The 22,147-nt window shown below is 56.3% G+C and overlaps 1 protein-coding gene across 1 annotated transcript; it reads right to left on the minus strand.

The window, feature by feature from the left end:
* Window positions 1–269: 269 nt before the first annotated feature.
* On the minus strand, window positions 270–10,445 carry LOC123347726. The gene is made up of 5 exons (XM_044984954.1): window positions 10,345–10,445; window positions 9,940–10,259; window positions 7,434–7,763; window positions 6,166–6,238; window positions 270–472 (listed from the first exon to the last, which is right to left on the minus strand). Exons 1-5 carry the CDS (start codon window positions 10,391–10,393, stop codon window positions 270–272), a joined length of 975 nt encoding a protein of 324 aa, XP_044840889.1. The 5' UTR covers window positions 10,394–10,445.
* Between the last annotated feature and the right edge of the window lie 11,702 nt (window positions 10,446–22,147).

The following is a 22,147-nucleotide window of genomic DNA, read 5'->3' on the forward strand; positions in this document are numbered from 1 at the left end:
TTATTTCCTATTGTTTATTGATTATCCGCTTTGTTGATTACTTCGGGGTTTATTTGTTGCGTTGTTATTGTTGCTATTGGGGGTGGGTCGGGGTTTGCTTTTTTTATTTGCTTTTGTTGTTTTCTCTCAGCTGTCTGCAGCGTTCAACAGCAAAACAAGCCCTTCCCTGCCTGCGGCATTTCCCTCCATGGGGCTCTCTATCGGCCTGCATGGGCCCAGTGATCATTTTAAGCCGCTCACTTTTTGTCCCAGACCTCCCTGTCTCCGTGTCACCGTGTCTCTCTGGCGCAGTAATAGGTGCCGGTGTCTGCAGCTGTCAGCGAGCGGAGCTGCAGCGAGAACTGGTTCCTGGCGGTGTCTGCAGAGATGCTGGTTCGGCCTTGGAGGGATGGGGCGTAGCGCGTGTCCCCATCCCAGAATATCAGACCCAGCCACTCCGGTGCTTTCCCTGGGACCTGCCGATACCAATGCCCTCTAAAGCCACTGGCTGTGATGGATTCACCAGAGACAGCGCAGGTGAGTGAGAGGGACTCCGAGCTCTTCCCCACGCCAGGACCGGAGGCCACCAGCTGCAGCTGGGCAAGCAGCCCTAGAGAGAAGGATGGGAGAATCCAAACAAACATTGAACCAGCTGCTCCCGGGAGCGAAGGATCTCCCTGCGCTATCCCCGCCATGCAAACATCGCCCCAGAGAGACAAACACTCACCTGGTGCCAGGGTCAGACTCAGGCCAGCGAGGAAATACTTCAGCATTTTTAAGAGGAGATAAAATAGCATCAGATCTCTCCAGTTCAGCCTCTGAGCTAACAACCCCCGAAAACTCTGGTGGGCTCTGAAAATCACAGGGCCGGAGTTGTCCACACTCCTGTAATTTATCAGAGGGGGAGCCTGTTAGTCTGGATCTGTAAAAAGTGACAAAGAGTCCTGTGGCACCTTATAGACTATCTGAGGTATTGGAGCATGAGCTTTCCAGGGTGAATACACTCCCCTCCCGCACACACAGCTCGATTGATTCTGGATCTCTCTCTCCCTCCCTTTGAGTGCATGCCAGTCTCTTCCCTCACACAGACTTACTCTGTGTGTGTGTGTTTGGCTTCCTGTGAGCCTCTCTAGCCTTGGCCTCACTAGTTGCAAAACAAGTGCTATTTAACCACGTGTTAGCTAACATCTGCTGCTAACCTCCTCGTGTAGAGGAGGCCATTTGTAGTTTTCAATTCAGCTGGTTGTTAACCCCAGATTTCCCGCCTCTCCCCGCAGTCTTTACGCCCACCCATTAATAAGAATGAAAACCTTGTCCACACTAAACACACACACCCCTTCTGTCTCTTCTGTCGCTTCACAAATGCACAACCCTCCCTTCCCTAAGCTACCGATTGGGCATGTTGAGAAATTGCAATTCGCTTGCTGCTGTAAAATAAATGATCCCCCATTTTCATGTTTAAAAGTGTGTGGAGGGGGCATTGTTTGTAACAAGTTCTTTCTCTGTCTCTCTCAATGTGTCCCTAAAAACTTACAAGTGAATTAAAGGAAACACGGGGGACCCCCTCTCAGTACAATGTGTTACTGCTGGTTAGAAAGTGCCGGGGTGTGTTTGAGGGGTTTTGTTCTTTGGCGTTTGGTTGTTTTAGGATTCGTTGTTGGTGGTTTTATTCCTATTTTATTATCTTTGCTTTGAATATTCTCGCTTGACTCCCCTTCATTTCTAAAAGCAGCTCCGGACTCGACCGGCTGAATCTGGGACTGGGCACCTGATGGAAAAACCACAGTGATCATTGTTCATACCTATGGACTCTCACTAGGGTGAAAAGGGTCATATAAGCAAGAGAGAAAGAAAGACAAGTTGCCGGTTAAGACAATGGAGGAAAGTTGGAGAGAGAATACAATAGAGGGGAAAATTGCAGATGGATAGAGCGATAATACCGTGAAAAAACAATGGGTGAATAGCGAGTGGAGGATTAGAAACATAGAAATAGATAAGCTTATAATCACGGAACATTGTATGGATTCGACTGTGAAGAAAGATAGATAGATAGATAGATAGATAGATAGATAGATAGATAGATAGATGGATACTAAGGAGGTTTATACAGACAAACAGAAATAGATACACTACCATCAAAAACACATAATTTCTAGGTTCCCAAATATTTCCTCACTTTTCCAAGCTGCTAAAATGAGCACAAACAGTACCCACAGTGGCACTGCTCGCTGAGCTGGAGGGTAAATTCTCGCTGTGAGGATAAAGGAGGGTGGGGCTCTAGCCCTTAACTGCACAAACAAATTGCACGGCCGTTACTGCCTATTGCAGCCGCCGGGTTTGGAAGGGGTTTCCCACGGAGAAGCGAAGCGGGGAAAGGAACTGAAATAATTTAAGCCTTATACTCCCTCCTTAACCTGTGTATTAGATAATTTTAACACAGAGCGCGCAGAGCACCAGCCACCAAGCCCCTGGCATGTCTGGCGGGGGGGGGGGGAGCCAGTGAGCCCCACAGCCACCGATCAGCTTCTTGGGGAGACAAATGCCTGGGAAAGGAGAGCAGCGGCCTCCGTGTGTGGGGGTCGGGGGAGGAGGGTGTGTGGGGAAGAGTGACTCCCTCAGAGTGTGGCTGTGGTCATGGCGGGTGTGAAATTCTGTGGGGGTGGTTCTCCCTCTCGCTTCCGTTCTCCCCCATCTGTGTGAGTGCGCATCTTTCTACCACTCATCTCTCCATCTCATACACCCCTCTCTCTACCCAGTACACGTAACCTAGCTATCTATCCCGGTGCACCCCATCTAATCTATCTGTTCGTCCAGCCTATACTCACCAAACACCGGGTCTCATGCATCTGTAACGGAGTGTGGGGGAGTCCGGCCCTGCACCCCCGGCTTCCTGCGATTCACCGGGACTCTCAGCCAGCCAGTAAAGCAGAAGGTTTATTTAGATGCCAGGAACACAGTCCAACACAGGTCTTGCAGGCTCAGATAACATGATCCCCCCTGTTAGGTCCATCTTGGGGCCCCAGGAGCCCCACAGCCCCCATTGGGGGATCAGAGCCCCGTCTGTGCTTCCTTTCCTTCCCCAGCCAGCTCCAGTCTGCCCAACCCCCTCCAGCCCCTCCTCTCTGCTCAGCTTCTTTCCTGGGCCAGGAGGTCACCTGACCTCTTTGTCTCCAACACCTTCAGCTGGCACCTTTGCAGAGGAGGGGCCCAGGCCATCAGCTGCTTGGAGACAGGCATTCAGGTGCACTGGCCTTTTGCTTTGCTAGATACTTAAGAACTGCACAGGGGGCACTGAGGCACCAACCCAGCATTCACAGACCCCAGTAAGAACAGTCCCACTTCTTCACACCTCTCCCCACTTCGAGACCGAACTGAGCGGGGTCACTCCAGCCAGTGACCTGGGGAAGCTCGAACCCACCTACATGCCCAAGGATGCCCCAGGATCCCCCCAGTTATGGGGGAAGAGTTACCACAGGCCAGTCCAGTTTCCTGCCCTCCTTTAGGTCGGGGGGACTCAAGGGCACTCGCAGTTTGCAGGTGGGAAGGCTTATGCAGCCCGTGCCCTTTCCCCATCCCAGTACCCGTGGGGTTCAAGCTGGGCTGGGGCCTTCTCCCAGCGTTCCAGTCTGGGGGGCAGTGATTCGGGCTCTCTTGGTTCAGAGCCCTCCTTTTGACCTTGGTCCCCTTCTGAAAAGGTTCCTCTGTGCTGGGCAAGGGTCCTACAGCCATCTTCCCCCTGTCCCGGGCCTTCCCCCCCCTCTGGCAGAAGTCACAGGAGCGGCAGTGCTGCCGGAGGTGGGGAAAGACCCCAGGCCAGTAAAAGCTCCGTAGCAGCCTCTGCTGGGTACGTCAGGTTCCCTGGTGTCCTGCGAGGGGGATGTCATGGGCCCGGCACAGCAGCTGGTGGCGATACTCCTGGGGTACCACCAGCTGCCTCCTGATCCCCCCTGACTCCATTTTCCCTGGGGGAGCCCATTCTCGGTACAGGAACCCCTTCTCCCACAGGAACCTTTTCCGGCCACCTCCCCCCATGGTCTGTACCCCACTGAGGTTGGCCAGGTCCCTTATCTTCCACAAGGAGGGATCTTTCTGAACCTCGGCCTGGAACTCAGCAGCTGGGACAGGGATGGGGACCTGCTCTCTCTCACCGGCTGGGTCTGCGGCCACAGCCTCTCTGAGCCATGTCCCTGGGCGTTCCCTCCCCACCAGGTCAGGGTCCTGCGCCTCGGGCGGAGTACCTTCCCCGTTGTCAGAGCGCAGTGCCCTGCGCCGACTCTGACTACGGGTCACGACCAGGGCACCCCGAGCATTGCTTGGCCAGTCCTTGAGGTCCCCCCCCCATTAACACCTCCGTGGGCAAATGTGGGAGCACCCCCACGTCCTTGGGGCCCTCCTTGTCCCCCCACTTCAGGTGTACCCTCGCCACAGGCACCTTGAATAGGGTCCCGCTCACACCCCTCAGGGTCAGGTAGGTGTCAGGCACCATCTGATCTGAGGCCACCATTCTGGGCCGGGCCAGCGTCACCTCTGGGCCCATGTCCCAGTACCCAGTGACCTTCCTCCCATCTACCTCCAGGGGAACAAGGCACTGTTTCCGGAGGGGCAACCCTGTGCCCACCCTGTAAACCAAAAACCCGGAGTCTGGAGCATCCAGCCCCCCAGAGGAGCAGACCTGGGGCCCTGTTCCCTCCTTCCCAGGTGGTGCGCGGCCAGCCCCCCTTTCCTGGGAATGTTGCCCCTCATCCGACTGGGTCTTTATCCAGTCAGCCCTCAGCGGGTTGGGTCTGCTCGATCTGTCCCTGAGCTTGGGGCACTGGGCCCGTATGTGGCCTCGTTGGCCACAGTGATAGCAGCCCATATGTCTCGTGGGTCCCCTCGAGTGGGTCGGATGGACCTGACACTGGATGTTTCCCTTTGGGGGGGTTCTTCATAGGCCCATGCTGGGAGGTCCCATGGTGACTCTCTCTCTGCGTTGAGGCAGACCTGCTCCTTCGAGACTCCTCCCTGCCATCCCCTCCCCGACTGTCCACAAATTGGTCGGCCAGCTGGCCTGCATGCTGCGGGTTCTCCAGCTTCTGGTCCATCAACCACAGCCTCAGGTCGGATGGACACTGTGCATACAGGTGCTCCAGTATGAATAGGTCAAGGAGGTCCTCTTTAGTTTGGGCCCCAGCTGTCCACTTGCGGGCATACCCCTTCGCCCGGTTAACCAGTTGTAGGTATGTGACCTCACAGGTTTTATGTTGACTCCGGAACCTCTTTCGGTACATCTCCGGGGTCAGCCCAAACTCGCAGAGGAGGGCCTGTTTGAACAGTTCATAGTCCCCTGCCTCCGCCCCTCTCATTCGGCTGTACACCTCCACCGCCGTGGAGTCCAGTAAGGGGGTGAGAAACGGGATCCTGTCTGCAGGGTCAACCCGGTGCAGCTCGCAGGCATTCTCAAAGGCCGTCAGGAAGGTATCTATGTCCTCCCCCTCCTTACGCCAGGCCAGGAAGCTCTTATCAAAGCTCTTTGTAGGCTTGGGTCCCCCCTCACTCACCGCAGCCGGGGCCTCCCTGCTTCTCAGCTGGGCCATTTCCAGCTCATGTTTATGCTGCTTGTCCTTCTCCTCCAGCTCACACTGGCACTGGTTCTCCTCGTGTTTACGCTGGTTCTCCTTCTCCTCCAGCCAGGGCCGGCTCCAGACCCCAGCGTGCCAAGCTCGCACTTGGGGCGGCGTGCCGTGGGAGGGCGGCAGGCGGCTCTGGTGAGGGCAGCAGGCGGATCGGGTGGACCTGCTGCAGCCGTGCCTGTGGAGGGTCCGCCGGTGCTGCGGGTTCGGTGGCCGATCCGCAGGCATGCCTGCGGGAGGTCCACTGGAGCCGCGGGACAAATGGACCCTCCGCAGGCACGTCTGCAGGAGGTCCACCGGAGCCATGGGACCGGTGACCGCCACAGCGCCCCCCCGCGGCATGCTACCCTGCTTCGGGCAGTGCAATTCCTAGAGCTGCCCCTGTGCAGGAGGTCCGCCAGTCTGTGGCTTCGGCCACCGAATTGCCTCTGGGTGACCAGCGGACCTCCCGCAGGCAGGCTGCCGAAGGCTGCCTGACTGCCACCCTCGCAGGGACAGGCAGGGCACCCCCAGCAGCTCACTGCCCCAGGCACATGCTTGGAGCGCTGGTGCCTGGAGCCCTCGCTGGGCAGACGGGCCCAGCTCCAATAGTAGCTGCTGATGGAGACTCCAGAGACTTTACAAGTGATACTGAGGGTCTCCCCGGGCTTCACCGTCCCAGGGCCGGTCTGGACCAGCTGCACCTGAGAGAGGACACCTGGGCAAAGGGAAACAAAGAGAGGAATGAATGAATCCCAGAACATATCTATGGATCGGCCCCTATTTCCCTCCTTTCCCAGAGACACTCCCAGGTGAGAGCAGGGAAAGGAAAAGCAACAGTTTTCATTCTTGTTTTCACAGGATGAAGGAAGTGGCCAGGACAGGGCAGTTCTGTGGTTGGGGGGATACCGAGGTTCCTATAGATCAGTGGTTCTCAAACTGGGGCCACCGCTTGTGCAGGGAAGGCCCCTGGCGTACTGGGCCGGTTTGTTTTCCTGCCCCGTCCCAGGTCCGGCACATGGTTTGCTGCTCCAGGCCAATGGGGGCTGCGGGAGACAGTGGCCAGCACACCCCTCAGCCCATGCCACTGTCCGCAGCCCCCATTGGCCTGGAGCAGTGAACTGTGGCCAGTGGGAGCCGTGATCGGCAGGACCTGTGGATGGGGCAGATAAACAAACCGGCCCGGCCCGCTAGGGGCTTTCCCTACACAACTGGCAGCCCCAGTTGGAGAACCACTGCCCTAGGTAAATGTCAGAGAGATTTGATGACAACACAGAAGTCTCGACTCTTTGGTGCCGATTTACCCACTGGAACAGGAGCTGCAGTGTGAGCGAGGAAATGTTCTTCTGGGAGAACATCAGCCAATATGATCCTAAGGGCTTGGCTACACTTACAAATTTGTAGCACTACAGCAGGGTGTGAAAACACACCCTCTCCAGCACTGCAAATTGCAGCGCTGCAAAGCGCCAGTGTGGTCAAAGCCCTAGCGCTGGGAGCACGGCTCCCAGCGCTGTCCGTTATTCCCCACAGGGAGGTGGAGTACGGACAGCACTGGGAGAGCTCTCTCCCAGCGCTGGCGCTTTGACTACACTTAGCGCTTCAAAGCGCTGCCGCGGCAGCGCTTTGAAGTGTAAGTGTAGCCACAGCCTAAAAGGAAAACACAGACACACAGAGAGATACAGACAAACACACACACACACTCTCTCTGAGAGAGAGACACACACACAGATACAAACATACATATACATAGAGGCACACGCACAGACACACACACACACACACACACAGAGTCTGTGTGCAGGGGACGGGTCAGCACCCAGCACTCCCGGCTGAACTGGCTTCACTGCTCTGTTTAAAATCCACTTCCCCTTTTTGTACGGTCCCTGCTCTGCTCTGTGTCACTGTGTGTCTGGCGCAGTAATAGGTGCCGGTGTCTGCAGCTGTCAGCGAGCTCAGCCGCAGATAATATTTGGTGTTGGAGGAATCCACGGAGATGGTGATTCGGCCTTGGAGAGACGGGTTGTACCTTGTGCTCCCGGTCCAGTACCCCATCCACTCCAGCCCCTGGCCCGGGGGCTGGCGTATCCAGTTCCAGTAGGAGCTGCTGGTGACGGTGCCCCCGGTGACAGTGCAGGTGAGTGTGAGCGTCTCTCCGGGCTTCAGCACCCCCGGGCCGGACTCCTGGAGCCGGAGCTGGGACAGGACACCTGGGAAAAGCCGGGATCGGTCAGATTCAAACCCACCTTCCCCCCTAGTCAGCGCCGCCTCCCGCAGCCTCCCGCCGACACTCACCCGGGGCCAGAGCCAGGAGGAGCAGCGGGAGGAGCAGAGAGTCCATTGTGCACTAGGCGGGGACAACACAGAGCTCGCAAGGGGCAGCTCAGGGCCTGGGGACTGCGGGTCTGGGCGCCCCGGGGCCGCTACTTCAACACAGAGCCCGGAGCGGGGATTTGCATAAGGTGGGAGCGCCCCAGGAAGGGTGTGGGGAGGGGGAGAGAGAGATGATAAAAAGGACGGGGGGGGGGCGGGGGCTGCCTCTCTGTGCTGACACTGGACAGAGTGTGTTACACACACACACACTTTGCCGATTGCGGCAGAGGAGGAAAATAGAAAACTCCATAGTGAATTGAACTCTCACACCTCACCACTGTATCTCTCATCAGTTTCTGGTGTCAATTCATTCACTTGTGTAGCCAAAGGACGCTCTGAATAAGTCGAATTTCGGGCCCAGGAACTTCAGTTGTTCTTATTCGGTACCTTTCCCTGTTTCAAAGCCCCAAACACTTCCCCCGGTGCTTCCCAAACTCAACAGTTATTGATTATTGACGCCCGTTGATTGGCTATTGATGGGATGCACAGGAGTAGCCGGGCAGGCAGTTAGCTGGCTCTATTACGTTATTAAGGGGAACTGGCGGTCCAGATCCCCTAGACATCTTCGCAAATCTCCCCCTTATGTTTCCAAGGAGAAGGAGCTCAGTTTCTGGAGGATTATGGACAGTTCTCTTCTCTTCCGGAACAACACGTTGGCAGAAGGGTTTCTGCGACTTTAAATAGTCTCAGAGATCTTCTATTCCAGGGCTGGGGATGGGTCATTTTCGAGGGGAGGTGGGGTATATGCCTAGGATCTCTCAGTGAAATAACTGCGAATTGGCACCACGATCTCTGCTCCAGCCCCTGCACTGACACACCAGCTTTGAAGCTAATCTGACTATATGGGGACGTTAACCCGGATTCATTATTCGGCTTCAAACCAAATCCCTGTTCCAACCTTCCCTGTGGCCGCTTAATGTTTTATTTCTGTGATGTGTCCAGTCCTCTCCAACCCCCACTGGAAATCCTGTCCATGTCACAGTGTCCGCGTCCATTTCTTTCTCTGCCACAGACTCCCTGAGCGTCCCTGAGCAAGTCACTTAGCCTGGCTGCTCCTCACTTCCCCTCTGTCAAATGGGAATAACAGCACCCCCCGCCCCGCCACACAGGGGTGTGGTGAGGGGAAATACATTGATCAGAGTGTGAGGCTCAGATACTGCGGTGATTGGAGCCATAAAATTACCTACGATAGAAAAATACATGATCACAGTGTGTCCCTGCCTCAGTTCCCAATACGGACGTACCAGCCTCCTAGAAGCGCTGTGAGGCTCAGTGCAGATTGCAAGGCGCTCGGGTAACATGGTAGTGGCGCCCTTAAGAGAGCTCGGTAGAGAGGGCGAGAGAGAGAAGCAATGGCTGGAAAGTCAATACATATTCCCAGCTGGAAAGAGAATAGACACTGTCCAGACCAGGGAAGATTTGTGTGTGTGTATCGCTGGGGTGAATGAGCCTTGTTTTGGGGGTGTCCGGGCTCCTGTATCCTTATTAGCTGCGCTGGATGGAAGGACACGGGGTTTGGTGTGAGGATGAATGTGGCTGGTGACAGGGAGACCATGGCAAAGAACTTTAAACATTTTATAGGGTTACTAATCCCCCCCCCCCGTGCTTTGATTGTGGGAGGTCAAACTCCTTCCTACAGGGACACAAGATCACGGTGTGTGTGTTGCACACAGTCACCCCGTTTGCTTTTAGCAGAAAGATGGGATGAGAAAGTCAGCAGGGAGAATTTACACGGACTGAATTAAACCGTCAGAATGTAAATCAGTTCAGCACCTGTGTGCAGACACGTTTTCACGAAGCGATCACTCTTCACTGGTTTCTATTTCTGTCTTCATGAATTTTCACCACGTGCAAGTGAAAGCAGAGGCTGTCCCTTTACTGCCATCTAGCGGACAGGTGGGTCTCCTGCTTTTCTATATTAATCAGCGTCACAGAGGCATGAAACTCTATATAGGCTCCGCTCCCCCTTTTGTCCGGTCCCTGCTCTGCTCTGTGTCACTGTGTCTCTGGTGCAGTAATACACGGCGGTGTCTGCAGCTGTCAGCGAGCGGAGCTGCAGCGAGAACTGGTTCTTGGAGGAGTCAGTGGAGATGGTGATTCGGCTCTGGAAGGAGGAGGCGTAGTTCGTGTTCCAGGTGGAACCGCTGTAATATCCCCGTCCCAGCCACTCCAGCCCTATCCCTGGGGGCTGCCGGACCCAGTGCCAGCTGTAACCACTGGTGATGGTGTAACCCGAGACAACGCAGCTCAGCGTGAGGGTCTCCCCGGGCTTCACCGCTCCTGGGCCGGACTGGACCAGCTGCACCTGGGAGAGGACACCTGGGGAAAAGAACAGAGCTGACTCTCGCCTGGAACCGGTGCACTCCCCACCTCAGTGTTTCTCGGGGTCCCATGAAATACTCACCTGATGGGGCAGCGAGTAGGAAAAGGGAGCAGAGCAGTGACAGTGTCATGGTGATTGTTAATGGAGACGCTCCCCAGCGGGCAGGACCGGGCAGTTCTGTGTCTGGGGAGAGACTGAGGCTCCTAGAACCGGGGGGTCTGTATTTAACCAGGAACCCCCGGGGCAGGGATTTGCAAGCGGGTTCCCCAGGGTGGGTGTACAAGAGATGACAGGGGATGAGCGCTCAGTACATGGCGATGTCCCCCGGGGACAGTGTTACCAGATCTGACCATTACTTTGGGGTCTGCTCATGTATTTGGGTTACTCTTTGAGGGGCAGGGGGTTCTGTAATTCTATCAATGTACTGCTTGTGTCACGTGTGTTTTCATGTGGATCTCTACTTCTCCCTTATGCCAGCACTTTCAAGCTGCCACCCTTATGTGTCCCATATTCAGCACATCCCTATCCCCACTCTCACATCACAATCCTACTGGTAGTAACCTACTTGATAAGCAAACCCCGCAGTATTTTCTGCGCTGCAGGGATCTCTAGCTTAGGTAAAAGAAGCGTCGCTGCAGAGTAAATGGGGGAAGCTAAAACCACAAAGGAGTAAAGCTCAGCGCGAGAGAGAGAAGCATCCAACTTAACCATAAAAGTTATCTATTGAATAAAAGTGATAACTGCACAAGGAGGGTGTCACGGAGTGTGGGGGAGTCCGGCCCTGCACCCCTCTTCCTGGGACTCACAGTGACTCTCAGCCAGCCAGTAAAACAGAAGGTTTATTGGACAATAGGGACACAGGATACAGCAGAGCTTGTAGGCACAACCTGGACCCCTCAATCAAGTCTGGGGGGGGGGGTTCAGGAAGCTTAGACCCCAGCCTTGGGGTTCCCTGGGTTGCACCAGCCAGCCCCAACTGAAAACTAAAAATCCCTTCACCAGCTCTCTTCCCCCTCCCCTCTATCCCCTCTCCTTTGTTCCGTGTCCCAGGCAGGTGTGAATTCTTCCAACCCCCCTTCTGGCTCAGGCTACACTAAGGTAGATTTACTCTCATCTCCAATATAACCTCCCTGCAACACTCCCAGATCAAATCTGCCCTGCTCCCTGCACTGTCACAGAGGGCTAAACCCATAGAACATACATTATTAAAGATTAATACCTAAGGTAGAAGGGAAAACACAGAGAGAGAGAGAGACAAAGAGGAGGAAGATCTCACTGCTCCCTGAAGCTTGAAGTGGTCGGCGTTCCCAGGTGACGTTGGTAGCTGAGGGTCCTGAGTGCCGGAGACAAGCAGATCCCCCAGCACGATCAGTCAGGAGATGGAGTCCCAGTGGAACTGATGCATAGCTTGGATCTAAGCAACAGAACAATGACTTGAATATAGGTTGATGATTTTGTAGAGAAAGAACAATGGAGATGTCTTAATCTTGTCACCCTTGTCAGGCGGGGTCTAGCTGTGTCTCCCAACGCTCTTCACTGCTCTCTGCGGGCCTTTCTCTGGTCCCTCTTGGTTCAAGCAGAGATGGGGGGGGGAGTCCCTCAAGAGTCAGACAGGCCAGAGACTGTGCACTGGTTCCCCACTAGCACAGAGCTGACTGGTATCAACAGGTGTCCCCTTTACACCCCAGAGAGACGGTGCGCTCATCTTAGTGCCCATGGAGTGGGAGGTGGTGGGTTGGAGAGTCTAGAGGAGAGGATCATGGACTGGGACTCAGGAGAATCTGCTGGGACAGGCAGTAACATGCGGGTTGGGGGGGTGTACCAGGTAGACCTCTGTCCAGGTAGACCTCTGCCGTGTGGGGGATGGGAGAGTCACCCCCACCCTTCCTGTCCAAGGTGTGATCCAAAGTCTTCTGAAGCCAATGGGTGTCTCTCCAGTGGAGCAGGGCTAGTGCAAAATGGGCTGGGCGAATAAAATCAGTAGGTGTGATGTACGGGCCGGGTCAGTAGAAGTGAGATCGTCCTGGGAATCTGTTGGGGGAGGAGCTGCAGTGGAGGGGAGAGAAATGGTAGGACTGGAGGGGACCTGGAAACGCCTTTGAGTGGAGTCCCCTGCACTCCTGGCTGGGCGCAGTGTGATCCAGACCGTCCCTGACCCGTGTTTGTTTCCGGGATCAGAGACTGAGAAATACCTTCAGTGAGTGGGGAGGGGGCTGGGCATGGAAAGAAGACGCATCTTCAGGGATGTGTTGTGATTACAGAGGCAAGGGGCCCTCGGCTAGGAATGAACAGTCCAGCTACTGCGGTGGGTGTGTCACGGGCCCTGCTGTGTGACCCTGGGAAGTCATTTCCCCAGGCGGTGCCTCTCCTTCCCCTTTGTCTGTGCAGACTGTGAGCTCTTCAGGGCAGGGACAGAAAGCAGGTGCCCAGGGCAGTGACCCCTTCTCGGCTGGGGAATGAGGGCACCAATGTCACATTGACAATAACCGCAACTCCTAATGTCCAGTGATCTACATCACAAACGACAATCAGGGGCCGTTCCAGGCCCCAGCATGCCAAGCGCGTGCTTGGGGCAGCATGCCGCGGGGGGGGCTGCTCTGCCGGTCGCCGGGAGGGCGGCAGGCATGCCTGTGGAGGGGCCTCTGATCCCGCGGCTTCGGTGGAGCATCTGCAGGCACACCTGCAGGAGGTCCACTGGAGCCGCCACAGGACCGGCAACCGGCAGAGCACCCCACACGGCATGCCACCGTGCTTGGGGCAGCAAAATGGCTAGAGCCGTCCCTGCCTCCAGCTCACGCTGGCGCCGGTTCTCCTCGTGTTTACGCTGGTTCTCCCGCTACTTCAGTTCTTGCCTCCTTAACTCGAGCGCCTCCCTGTCATATTCCAGCCGCATCCGCTCCAGGGACAGGGAGCTCCGCCGGGACGATCCCCTGCTGGCCGCTGAGCCCTCGGTATTCGCTGGGCTTCCCCCAACCCTTCCACTAGGTATAGGTGGGCAGGGTCTCGGGGTGTCCTTGGCAGCAGTCTGGCCCCTCCCAGCCATGTCGGGCCCCCTGGCCCACACTGTGTCTGCTGGGTGACTTCCCTCTGGGACAGGGCTCGGTTCACCCAAGCGATCTGTCTCCTCCAGCTGGGCAATTAGCTGGTCTTTGGTGGACCTCCCAATGCGCAGCCCAATAAAGAACTCTCTGCTTATAATCACATGGGTTGTCAAACTCTGTCCCTGCTCCTCTACAATGCAACACAGCCCCCTCTGCTTGCACAGCTCCACCAGGTCTCTCTTAAGGTGCTTAGCATACATCTTCCTGCTGGCCACTCGCTGGCCTGTGCTCTCAGCTTCCCACCGGTTCCAGGGAGACCCCTCGTGCACCAGGCCTTCTTCAGGTCACCCCCTCTCTGCCAGGGTCAAGCTGCAGACTCCTCCGCTCCTGGGACTGCTCCTGCAATCCCCCCGGGGGACCCTGTTACTGCAAAGTCCTTCTCTCTGGTCACACTCCCAGGGGTTAATCGCCTCCTGAAACCGTCGCTCTCTGTCTCTTCAGCCCACCTGGTCCCCGTCAGTCCCCCTTCGTTTTGCTGCTCCCCAGTCACTTACTGCAGGAAGCACCGTCCACGGGGTGCAGTAGATCCCACCCCTGCCACCAGTTGTCATGGAGTGTGGGGGAGTCCGGCCCTGCACCCCCCAGCTACCTGCGATTCACCGGGACTCTCAGCCAGCCAGTAAAGCAGAAGGTTTATTTAGACGACAGGAACACAGTCCAGGACAGGGTCTTGCAGGCACAGATAACAGGATCCCCCTTGTTAGGTCCATCTTGGGGCCCCAGGAGCCCCACAGCCCCATTGGGGAATCAGAGCCCTGTGTGTCCTTCCCTTCCTTCCCCAGCCAGCTCCAGTCTGCCCAACCCCCTCCAGCCCCTCCTCTCTGCTCAGCCCCTTTCCTGGGCCAGGAGGTCATCTGACCTCTTTGTCTCCACCACCTTCAGTTGGCACCTTTGCAGAGGAGGTGCCCAGGCCATCAGTTGCTAGCAGACAGTGTCAGGCATTCAGGTGCACTGGCCTTTTGCTTTGCTAGATACTTAAGAACTGCCTAGGGGACACTGAGGCACCAACACAGCATTCACAGACCCCAGTAAGAACAGTCCCACTTCCTCACAGCATCCCATATTCAAGCCTCTCTCTCCTCCTGCAGTGGCTGCAGATCAGCACAGCCAGGCAGACCCTGCTGTATGCCCTGCAGTTGGGGGAGGGTGTCCCAGGATATCAAGGGGGTGAGATAATACCTTGTATTGGACCAACAGCTGTTGTTTAGCGGGGGGGGGGGCCCTCTGGAGCACCACCGAGCTCTTCCTGGGGTCTCTCCCCTGCTGTGTTTCTCAGGCTGGGGTCGGCACTGCCCTGTCACTCTGCAGAGTTGCTGTGTCCCTGTCGGTGTCGGGATATTGGAGATCCAAGGTGGGTGAGGTGAGATCTTCTCGTGGATCTGTGTGTGTCTCTCTCTGTCCCTCTCTCTCCAGCAGAAGTCGGTCGGTAAAAGAGAAGGGCTCCCCCACCATGTCCCCCGCAGAGGGGAGCTGAGAGAAGGGGACAAGTCAGGCGGGTTCAGACCCCCCCCCGGGCGGGGCATAGGGGTTCCCCCCTTTCTGTCTGACGGGTCCCTGTCTCTGTGTCTCTGTGTCTCTCCTGGCGCAGTAATAGGTGGCGGTGTCCGCAGCTGTCAGCGAGCGGAGCTGCAGGGAGACCTGGTTCTTGGAGGAATCGGCGGAGAGGGTGACTCGGCCTTGGACAGACGGGGCGTAGCGTACGCGCCACCGCGAGTTGTACCAGTCAATCTCTCCCAGCCAGTCCAGCGCTCCCCGGGGAAGCTGCCGGTACCAATCCCAGTAATCAGCAGTGAAGCAGCCACCCGAGACCCCGCAGGTGAGTGTGAGGGGCTCGGAGACCTGCCCCACCCCAGGGCCGGACTCCGCCAGCTGCACCTGGGAAAGGGCACCTGGAAACATGAATAAATGAATAAACCAATTGACCCCGCGAGCAAAGAGTCTCCCGCACTCGCCCTATCCCCCCCCCCCCCACCCACCCCGTGCTCACATGGGGCCAGGGCCAGCAGAGCAGCTGAGAGCCAGAGCCGAGGGTGGGGGCGGGATGGTGCAAATACTGAGCAGTGTCTGGTGTCACGGAGCCAGGCGAGCCCTTCACACACCTCCCGGCTCGCTCACTCGCTCGCTGACATTGACACACACGCAGCCCGCTCGCCCCCGCCTTGTCGCTCAGAGACCAGCTCGCTCTTTAACAGCCACGTGTCCGAACAGTCACTGTCCCTTTAAGGGCCTAGCGGCGGGAAGTATTAACCCTTAAGTGCCGCGACACAGCGGATGCAGCTTCGCTCTCCTGCAGGCTGAGGGACAAGCAGGGCCGGCACCAGACCCCAGCGGCATTTTGGCGGCAGGCGACTCCACCGGAGCCGCGGGAACAGCGGACCTCCGGCAGGCATGACTGCTTGGGGCGGCCAAATTCCTAGAGCCGCCCCTGGAGACAAGGCGGGTGTGACCCAGGAAATGCAGCTGCCTCCCTGTTCATATCCTGTAAATTAACAGAGGATTGTCAGTTCTGACTAGCGTCCGGGTGCCCAGCATTAAACAGGGCAACTATTAGGGGAATTACGGGGGTGATTTCCCTACGCTTCCCCAGACGGAAATAACAGGGTTTAGCACATTTGAGGAGCCGTCCCGTAATTCATATTGTAGGCGCTCCACATAAATTAGACAACGCTTCTTTACTAATAGAATACATGAAAGAATGAGTAAATAAAATTATTTTGCTACCACATTTCCCACCAGGGATAACTAAGCTCCAGGCCTGAGTAACCAACACTTCAGAAAGGAAGTGACATCATCCTTTTAATAGTCACCCTCAAAACATGATCATACAGCTTTTACCAACTGCTAGAAAAAATACGTTTGCTCCTTTTCCATAAGAAGCTAATAAATTCCAGGCCTGAGTCATCAGCCAGGCTGTCAGAGCTCCTGGCTACTTGGAAGGATAATGAGAATTTGGAGCACGGAGTTGGATGGTAATTGCAGACCTACCGAGGGTTGCAGAGTTTCTCTCTGGGAACTCCAAGGTCAGGGACATGGGATGCTTGGATTGGAACAGGAAACGCAGCTAAACAGCCTACATCTCCTGTAACCTGATAGGCGAGTGTCAATTCCAACTGACAGGAAGGGAGGGGGAGGGTATTCCAGCACCCCCTTTGCAAGAGACCCATGTCCCGAACTGTTGTGTCTCTTTCTTGTTCGGCCATGTTGAGTGTGCACCCAGAGACACGTCGCTGAGGGATGAGGACTTGTCTAGAAACCCCGGGCATTCTGGGCTACCACTGAGTGGGCCGGTTTCAGTGCAGAATGACAAGGCCACTGTTCCTGCCTTTGCCATTACAAAGTGCTCTCGTGAGCGAATGGCCAGGCACCCAGAGCTGCCAACCTTGAGATTTCCTAGCAGGGGAAAAAATTCTAAAGCCTAAATCCCTAATAATGTATCTCCGGCCCAGTGCTGAACCTCCTGTTCCACCCTCAGGGGCTAATGAAGGGGGCAGTGTCGGATATTCCAGCAGCCAATGTAGGTCGCACGCTGATTGGGGGGCACCAAAGTGAACCCGTGCTGCCCTCTAGTGGTAGGTACTAGGCTAGAAGACACAGAGTAAGAACTGAGGGGTCGGGATGTGCACTACAGGCAAGGAGTGCTGGCCCCTACTGGCAGGGAGCGGGACAGCAGGTGCACAGTGGTCACCCAGATGGAGGCGCGTGCTGAGAGAACTGCGCAAATCTGAAAATTACAACTCTGCTGAAGACTTAGGTGGTGGGGTCAATGGGGTTCTATAAGATAATAGCTTTGGGGGTTTTTTATTCATCTTTTACACAGGTAGGAAATTACACAAGAAAACTACTGTAACAGAACATTAAGGTGGCAAAGTCAAGCCTTCAAAAGATAGGAGATGCCAGAACTAAGGTTGCCCATGGGATCTTAACTTTGCCCTCTTGTCGGTAATGACACAAGACTTCACACAGTCAGTGCACAGAAGGGACCCGCTGGGGAATGAGGCGGGACCGGGCAATGAAGGGCACTGTTGTCTGTAGGACCCCGGCTCATGGGTTGCGGAAGTTGGAATGTGTCCCCCTGGGATAGGAGGAGAGGCTGCAGCTCTCCTAATGCGTCTCAGCCTTGGCGTCTTTGCAGCCTTCACCGGGCTCCAAAAATTATAGTTTCCTGCGTGATGAGTACAGCGCTGGGGACTTTTTCTCCTTGGTTCAGTTCTGTGTGTGTCTGACCCTTCCCCTGGGCTGTGCCGGCAAAGGGGATGTTTTTGTACGTGGTTAGATTCCCTTCACGCACTGCGTGTCTGCCTGACAGTGATACACCGCCGTCTCTTCGGGTCTCGGGCCGGTCAGTTGCAGATACAGCAGGTTGTTGGGGTTGTCTCTGGAGATGGTGAATCGCCCTTTCACCGACACAGCGTATCTCTTGTCGGTTCCGGCCCAATAGCTAATGCCGGACACCCACTCGGGTGCTTTCCCGGGAGCCTGCCGGTACCAGTGCATCCAGTAGTCACCAAAGGTGAACCCGGAAGCTTTACACGAGATGTTGATAGAGTCTCCTGCCATTTTACCGTCTGCCCCGGATTCCACCAGCTGAACCTGCGTTTGGGCCCCTGAGGACATAACCGAGAATGGTCTTAGCCTTGTTCACCATAACACTGAGCTCCTCTCCCCGCATATTTTGAGGTCAGAATCACCTTGAGGAAGTGCTGCCATGACAGCAACATGCAGCCAGAGGAGCATCTTCTTCTGCTAAGTTCCGAGTGAATTCCCCAGCGGGAGTTGTGGGTGTTCACTGCAGATATATGGGGCTGTAGCTTTTGTCTCCTGCAGGGTTTGTGACACGGCGGAGTTGTGACAGGAAATGTTGTCGCTCCATTTGCATTTGCTCCCATATTTAAGGACAGAGAAACCAACCCCTAAGGGTGGATCGGGAACTTGCGGGGGCGCTTTATAGAAGTTTTATCTTTGTATAAACTGCTCACCATTATCTGGCGTTTCTGTTAAAAGACCCGAGGGAAATAAAGCACAGAAGTACCGGTATTAATTTGGAGGCTGTGGTAACACAGGTGACATCCTGGGACCTTTAGGGAGGCAAAAGTTTACCTTGGAAAACTGATAAAACAGCAAGTTAGTGGAAACAGAATCTCATCTTCCTGGAGGTGGAGAAATGAGCGTGTCCAAGGATGGGGAGTCAATGAGAAACGTGGAGAAGCCGGAGTCTCTGTACCGGGGCAGATGCAGGGACAGAGGCGTGGCGGGATTTAAAGAGGCCGTTGGGTTATTAATTTCCCTGGGCACCTGTAAACGTAAGAGCCTCTCCCCGCAGTGTGTGATCCCAGCTCTGTGAGCAAAGGCTGAGAGAGGGGGGAGGGGGGGAGTATCCATGGATCGATCATAGAATCACAGAACTGCAGGGCTGGAAGGGAGGGGTCGTTCCCTCCAGCCCCTGCGCTTTGGCACCGGTGCAGCCTGAGGCCAGGGGAGGTGAGACAGCGGATCAGGCAGGGAGTCGGATAAGAACGGAAGCTGTTTAATAGGCTTCTAAGCAAACACCACACCGCTCTAGGGCACTGGTCAGGCGTGTCTGGGGGGAGTAGCCTCTGCTCGTTCATAGCTGTCCTGGTCCGTGTTTTTCCTTATCCCGGTTTTTCCCAGCACACAGAACATGGGGGGGGGGGGTGTCACATGGGGAGTGTTTGGCATTTTCTGGGCTCTATAGAATGTGTTGTGAGGCGTAGAACAGTTTATGGGACCCCGCGTGTCAGTCCCCCCATCCCAGTCCCGAGGTGCCGGCCTCGGGATCGCTGCTGTCTGTGGCACTGGATGTGGCTGCAGAGCGGAGAACATTTTAACCATTTCAAGGAAGGGAACCGCGAGAGCCCAGCGCCCGGACTGTCAGTGTCACAAGCCAGCTGGGACTTCCCCTGCTGACCGCAACGCAACGGGAGGTTTGTGTCTGAGCTCAGCCCGGCTTCGCCTCACTGTGTGTCTCGCACAGTAATAGCGGGCGGTGTCCTCGGGCTTCAGCCCGGTCAGTTGCAGGTAGATCAGCTTCTTGGAGCTGTCTGTAGAGGTGGTGAATCGCCCTTTCACGGAATCTCCGTAATGGGTGGTTGCTCCATTAATTGCTGATACCCACTGCAGCCCCTGCCCGGGAGCCTGGCGGACCCAGCTCATCCAGTAGCTGTCTATGTTGAACCCCGAGGTGGTACAGGTCAGTCTGAGGGAGTCTCCGGGCTTTTTCACATCCCCGCCGGACTCCAGCAGCTGGACTTGTGACCGGACACCTGGAATAAACGCATGTTAAAATCAGGTCAGTGCGAATTGTCAACAATCCATCCCGCTGACTCCCCTACCCATACAAGGGGAGAAAATACCTCCCAAAGCTGCTGCAACGACCACGAAATGGAGCCAAAGAGGCATTTTCCCTGGCGTGGGAGGGGAGCGGAAAGGTCTCGGGTGGGTCGGTTGGTAACTGCACAGACCCAGTGGGCTGCAGATTGTCTCGGCGGGCAGACTCGGCAGAGAGAGATTTAAACAGGAAACTCTCACCCTTGTTTGCATATCCCCCTCCTTATAACAGCTAAAACTCCTTCCCAGGGACTCACTGGATGAGTGCCCTGGTCTGGTCACTCCCTGTGGGGCACCTGGCACGGGCCAGTGTCGGTAGACAGGACACTGGGCTGGATGGACCTTGGTCTGACCCAGCCTGGTGGTTCTTCTGTTCTTATGAGCTCACATCTTGGTCTGGGGACCCAAGACTCGTTCCTAGAGAAAAAGCTTTGAACTCCTCAAGGGTTTAACAGACTCTCACCCTTTGGTGTTGCCCCAGCAGCTAAGTGGCCTATGCTCGGTCTACAGGCCCAGCCCTGACACCCCTGGAGCGGACACGACTCTCCTCTTCGCAGTCAGGGAAGTGTCTTTAATTGCTGCCAGGGTTTGCCGCGGGGAGTGGAAGGAGCCCCGCTCTGCCAGGCTTTCGGCGCTCTCACCTCCCCACATTTACAGGGACAGGCAAGAACCGGTATCTGAGAGGTGTGTGTTGCTGTCCGGTTGTCAGAAGAGAAAGGTGAGACCCCTCAGCTCCCTGCCCCCGACATCCCTGGACATCCCTGTCTGTGTTTCTGATACTGGTTTTGAAAAGCCCGGGTTTCAGAGTTTTGCTGCGTGCTCCGTGTTCTGTTCTTGCGTGCCAGGGCTGGGGCGCATCAGCGCGAGAGGAGATGTATCGAAAGGGGAATGAGGACCCCAAACGAGCAGCCACCGGACAAGGCCACCAGCCCTGCGCTCTCTGACCCTAAAGATCCCTGACACCTCCCCTGTGGGGCTGCTGCTTCTTTCTGCAGGATCCCAATAAATCCTACCAGGCGTCTTCCCTGTGCCCTTACTCAGGGGCGGCTCCAGGCACCAGCGCAGCAAGCAGGTGCCTGGAGTGGCAAGCCACGAGGGGGGGGCGCTCTGCCAGTCGCCCTGAGGGCGAGAGTCAGGCTGCCTTCGGCGGCGTGCCTGCCGGAGGTCTGCGGGTCCCACGGCTTCCCCGAAGACGCGGACCGGCAAATCCCCGGCAGAAAGGCCACCGAAGGCCGCCCGACTGCCGTGCTCGGGGCGGCAAAGAACACAGAGCCGCCCTGCCCTTGCTACCCCACCGCCCTCAGCGCCAACCTTTGGGAGTTCCCTGTAATTAAGGGCTGCAGGTTCAGTCCTTTAGCTCCGCGGTCACTCTATTAAATTGCTGGAACTGTATTGTGGGCTGGAGCTTTAGCTCCGCCCTCGGAAAGCTGCAGAAATTCTGGACTGTGATTCTCAAATGTGAGGTGGGTTCCTTAATCCATGAGGCCCCTTTGAAAATCCCAACCCTGCGCCGTATTTCCAGCACCAGCGGAGCGGGGGTTCTTCAGGAACTGAGCGGCCTCTGCAGCACAGGCCCATCGGGACTTGCCACAGAAATGGGTGACAAAGCCCGTGAGTTATAGGGTTACACACTGAGGGCAGGATCTTCTTCACCCCTGGTGCTGGAGGGGAAAGTTCTCAAGGGACTGGCTGGTCACTGCACAGACCCGGGGGGCGGGGGCTTGGCGCGGCGCTCCGAGGGGAGGCGGAGGCGTGGAGCTTGGAGGGGGCGGGGCTTCGTGCAGCATGGCACTCGGGGGCGGGGCTTCGGGGGGCGTGGTGCTCAGGGGCGGGGTTTCGGCAGCGCTCTTCTTTTTTGCTTGGGGCGGCAAAAAAGTTAGAGCCGGTGGTGTGGGGAACCCGGCATTGGTGCAGAGGCTCATGGTTCCCAGATACATTTACTCTCCAGAGGCTCAGTGTGCGGGGGGCGGGGCTGGTAAAACCAGGGACAGTTTCCTGGCTGGGGAAACAAATCTCTCGCGCGGCGGCCCTTGTGTTTTCAATCAGGCTCTTCATTGCCGCTCGGGAGTTGCCAGTTCTGCCCGTAGTGACTATGGGCGCTCCCGTTGGGTACTTTGTGTAATTCAAATCGGAACTGGGCATTTTCTTACCAGCCTGGGTATCACCAGAGCCAACACTGGGCACAGATCCACCGCGCTGCCCGTTGGACCGAAGGCTCTGTACAGAGACCTGGAGCCCTTTTGTTTGAAGGCGTTGCCGGACTAACGGCGTGGGCCAAGGCAGGACGGACACCCCATGTTCTCGCACGATGCGCTGAGAAAGAATCCCCGGGGCAGCCCGGCGTGGGGCAGAGCTGAGAGCCAGGGCACGTGCTGCCCAGACAGCCCCACACCAGCGCGCAGAGCGCCAGCGTCATACCAGCCATTAGGCTGCTGTTC

This window comes from Mauremys mutica, chromosome 13, assembly GCF_020497125.1.
Source record: "Mauremys mutica isolate MM-2020 ecotype Southern chromosome 13, ASM2049712v1, whole genome shotgun sequence".
NCBI lineage: Eukaryota > Metazoa > Chordata > Testudines > Geoemydidae > Mauremys > Mauremys mutica.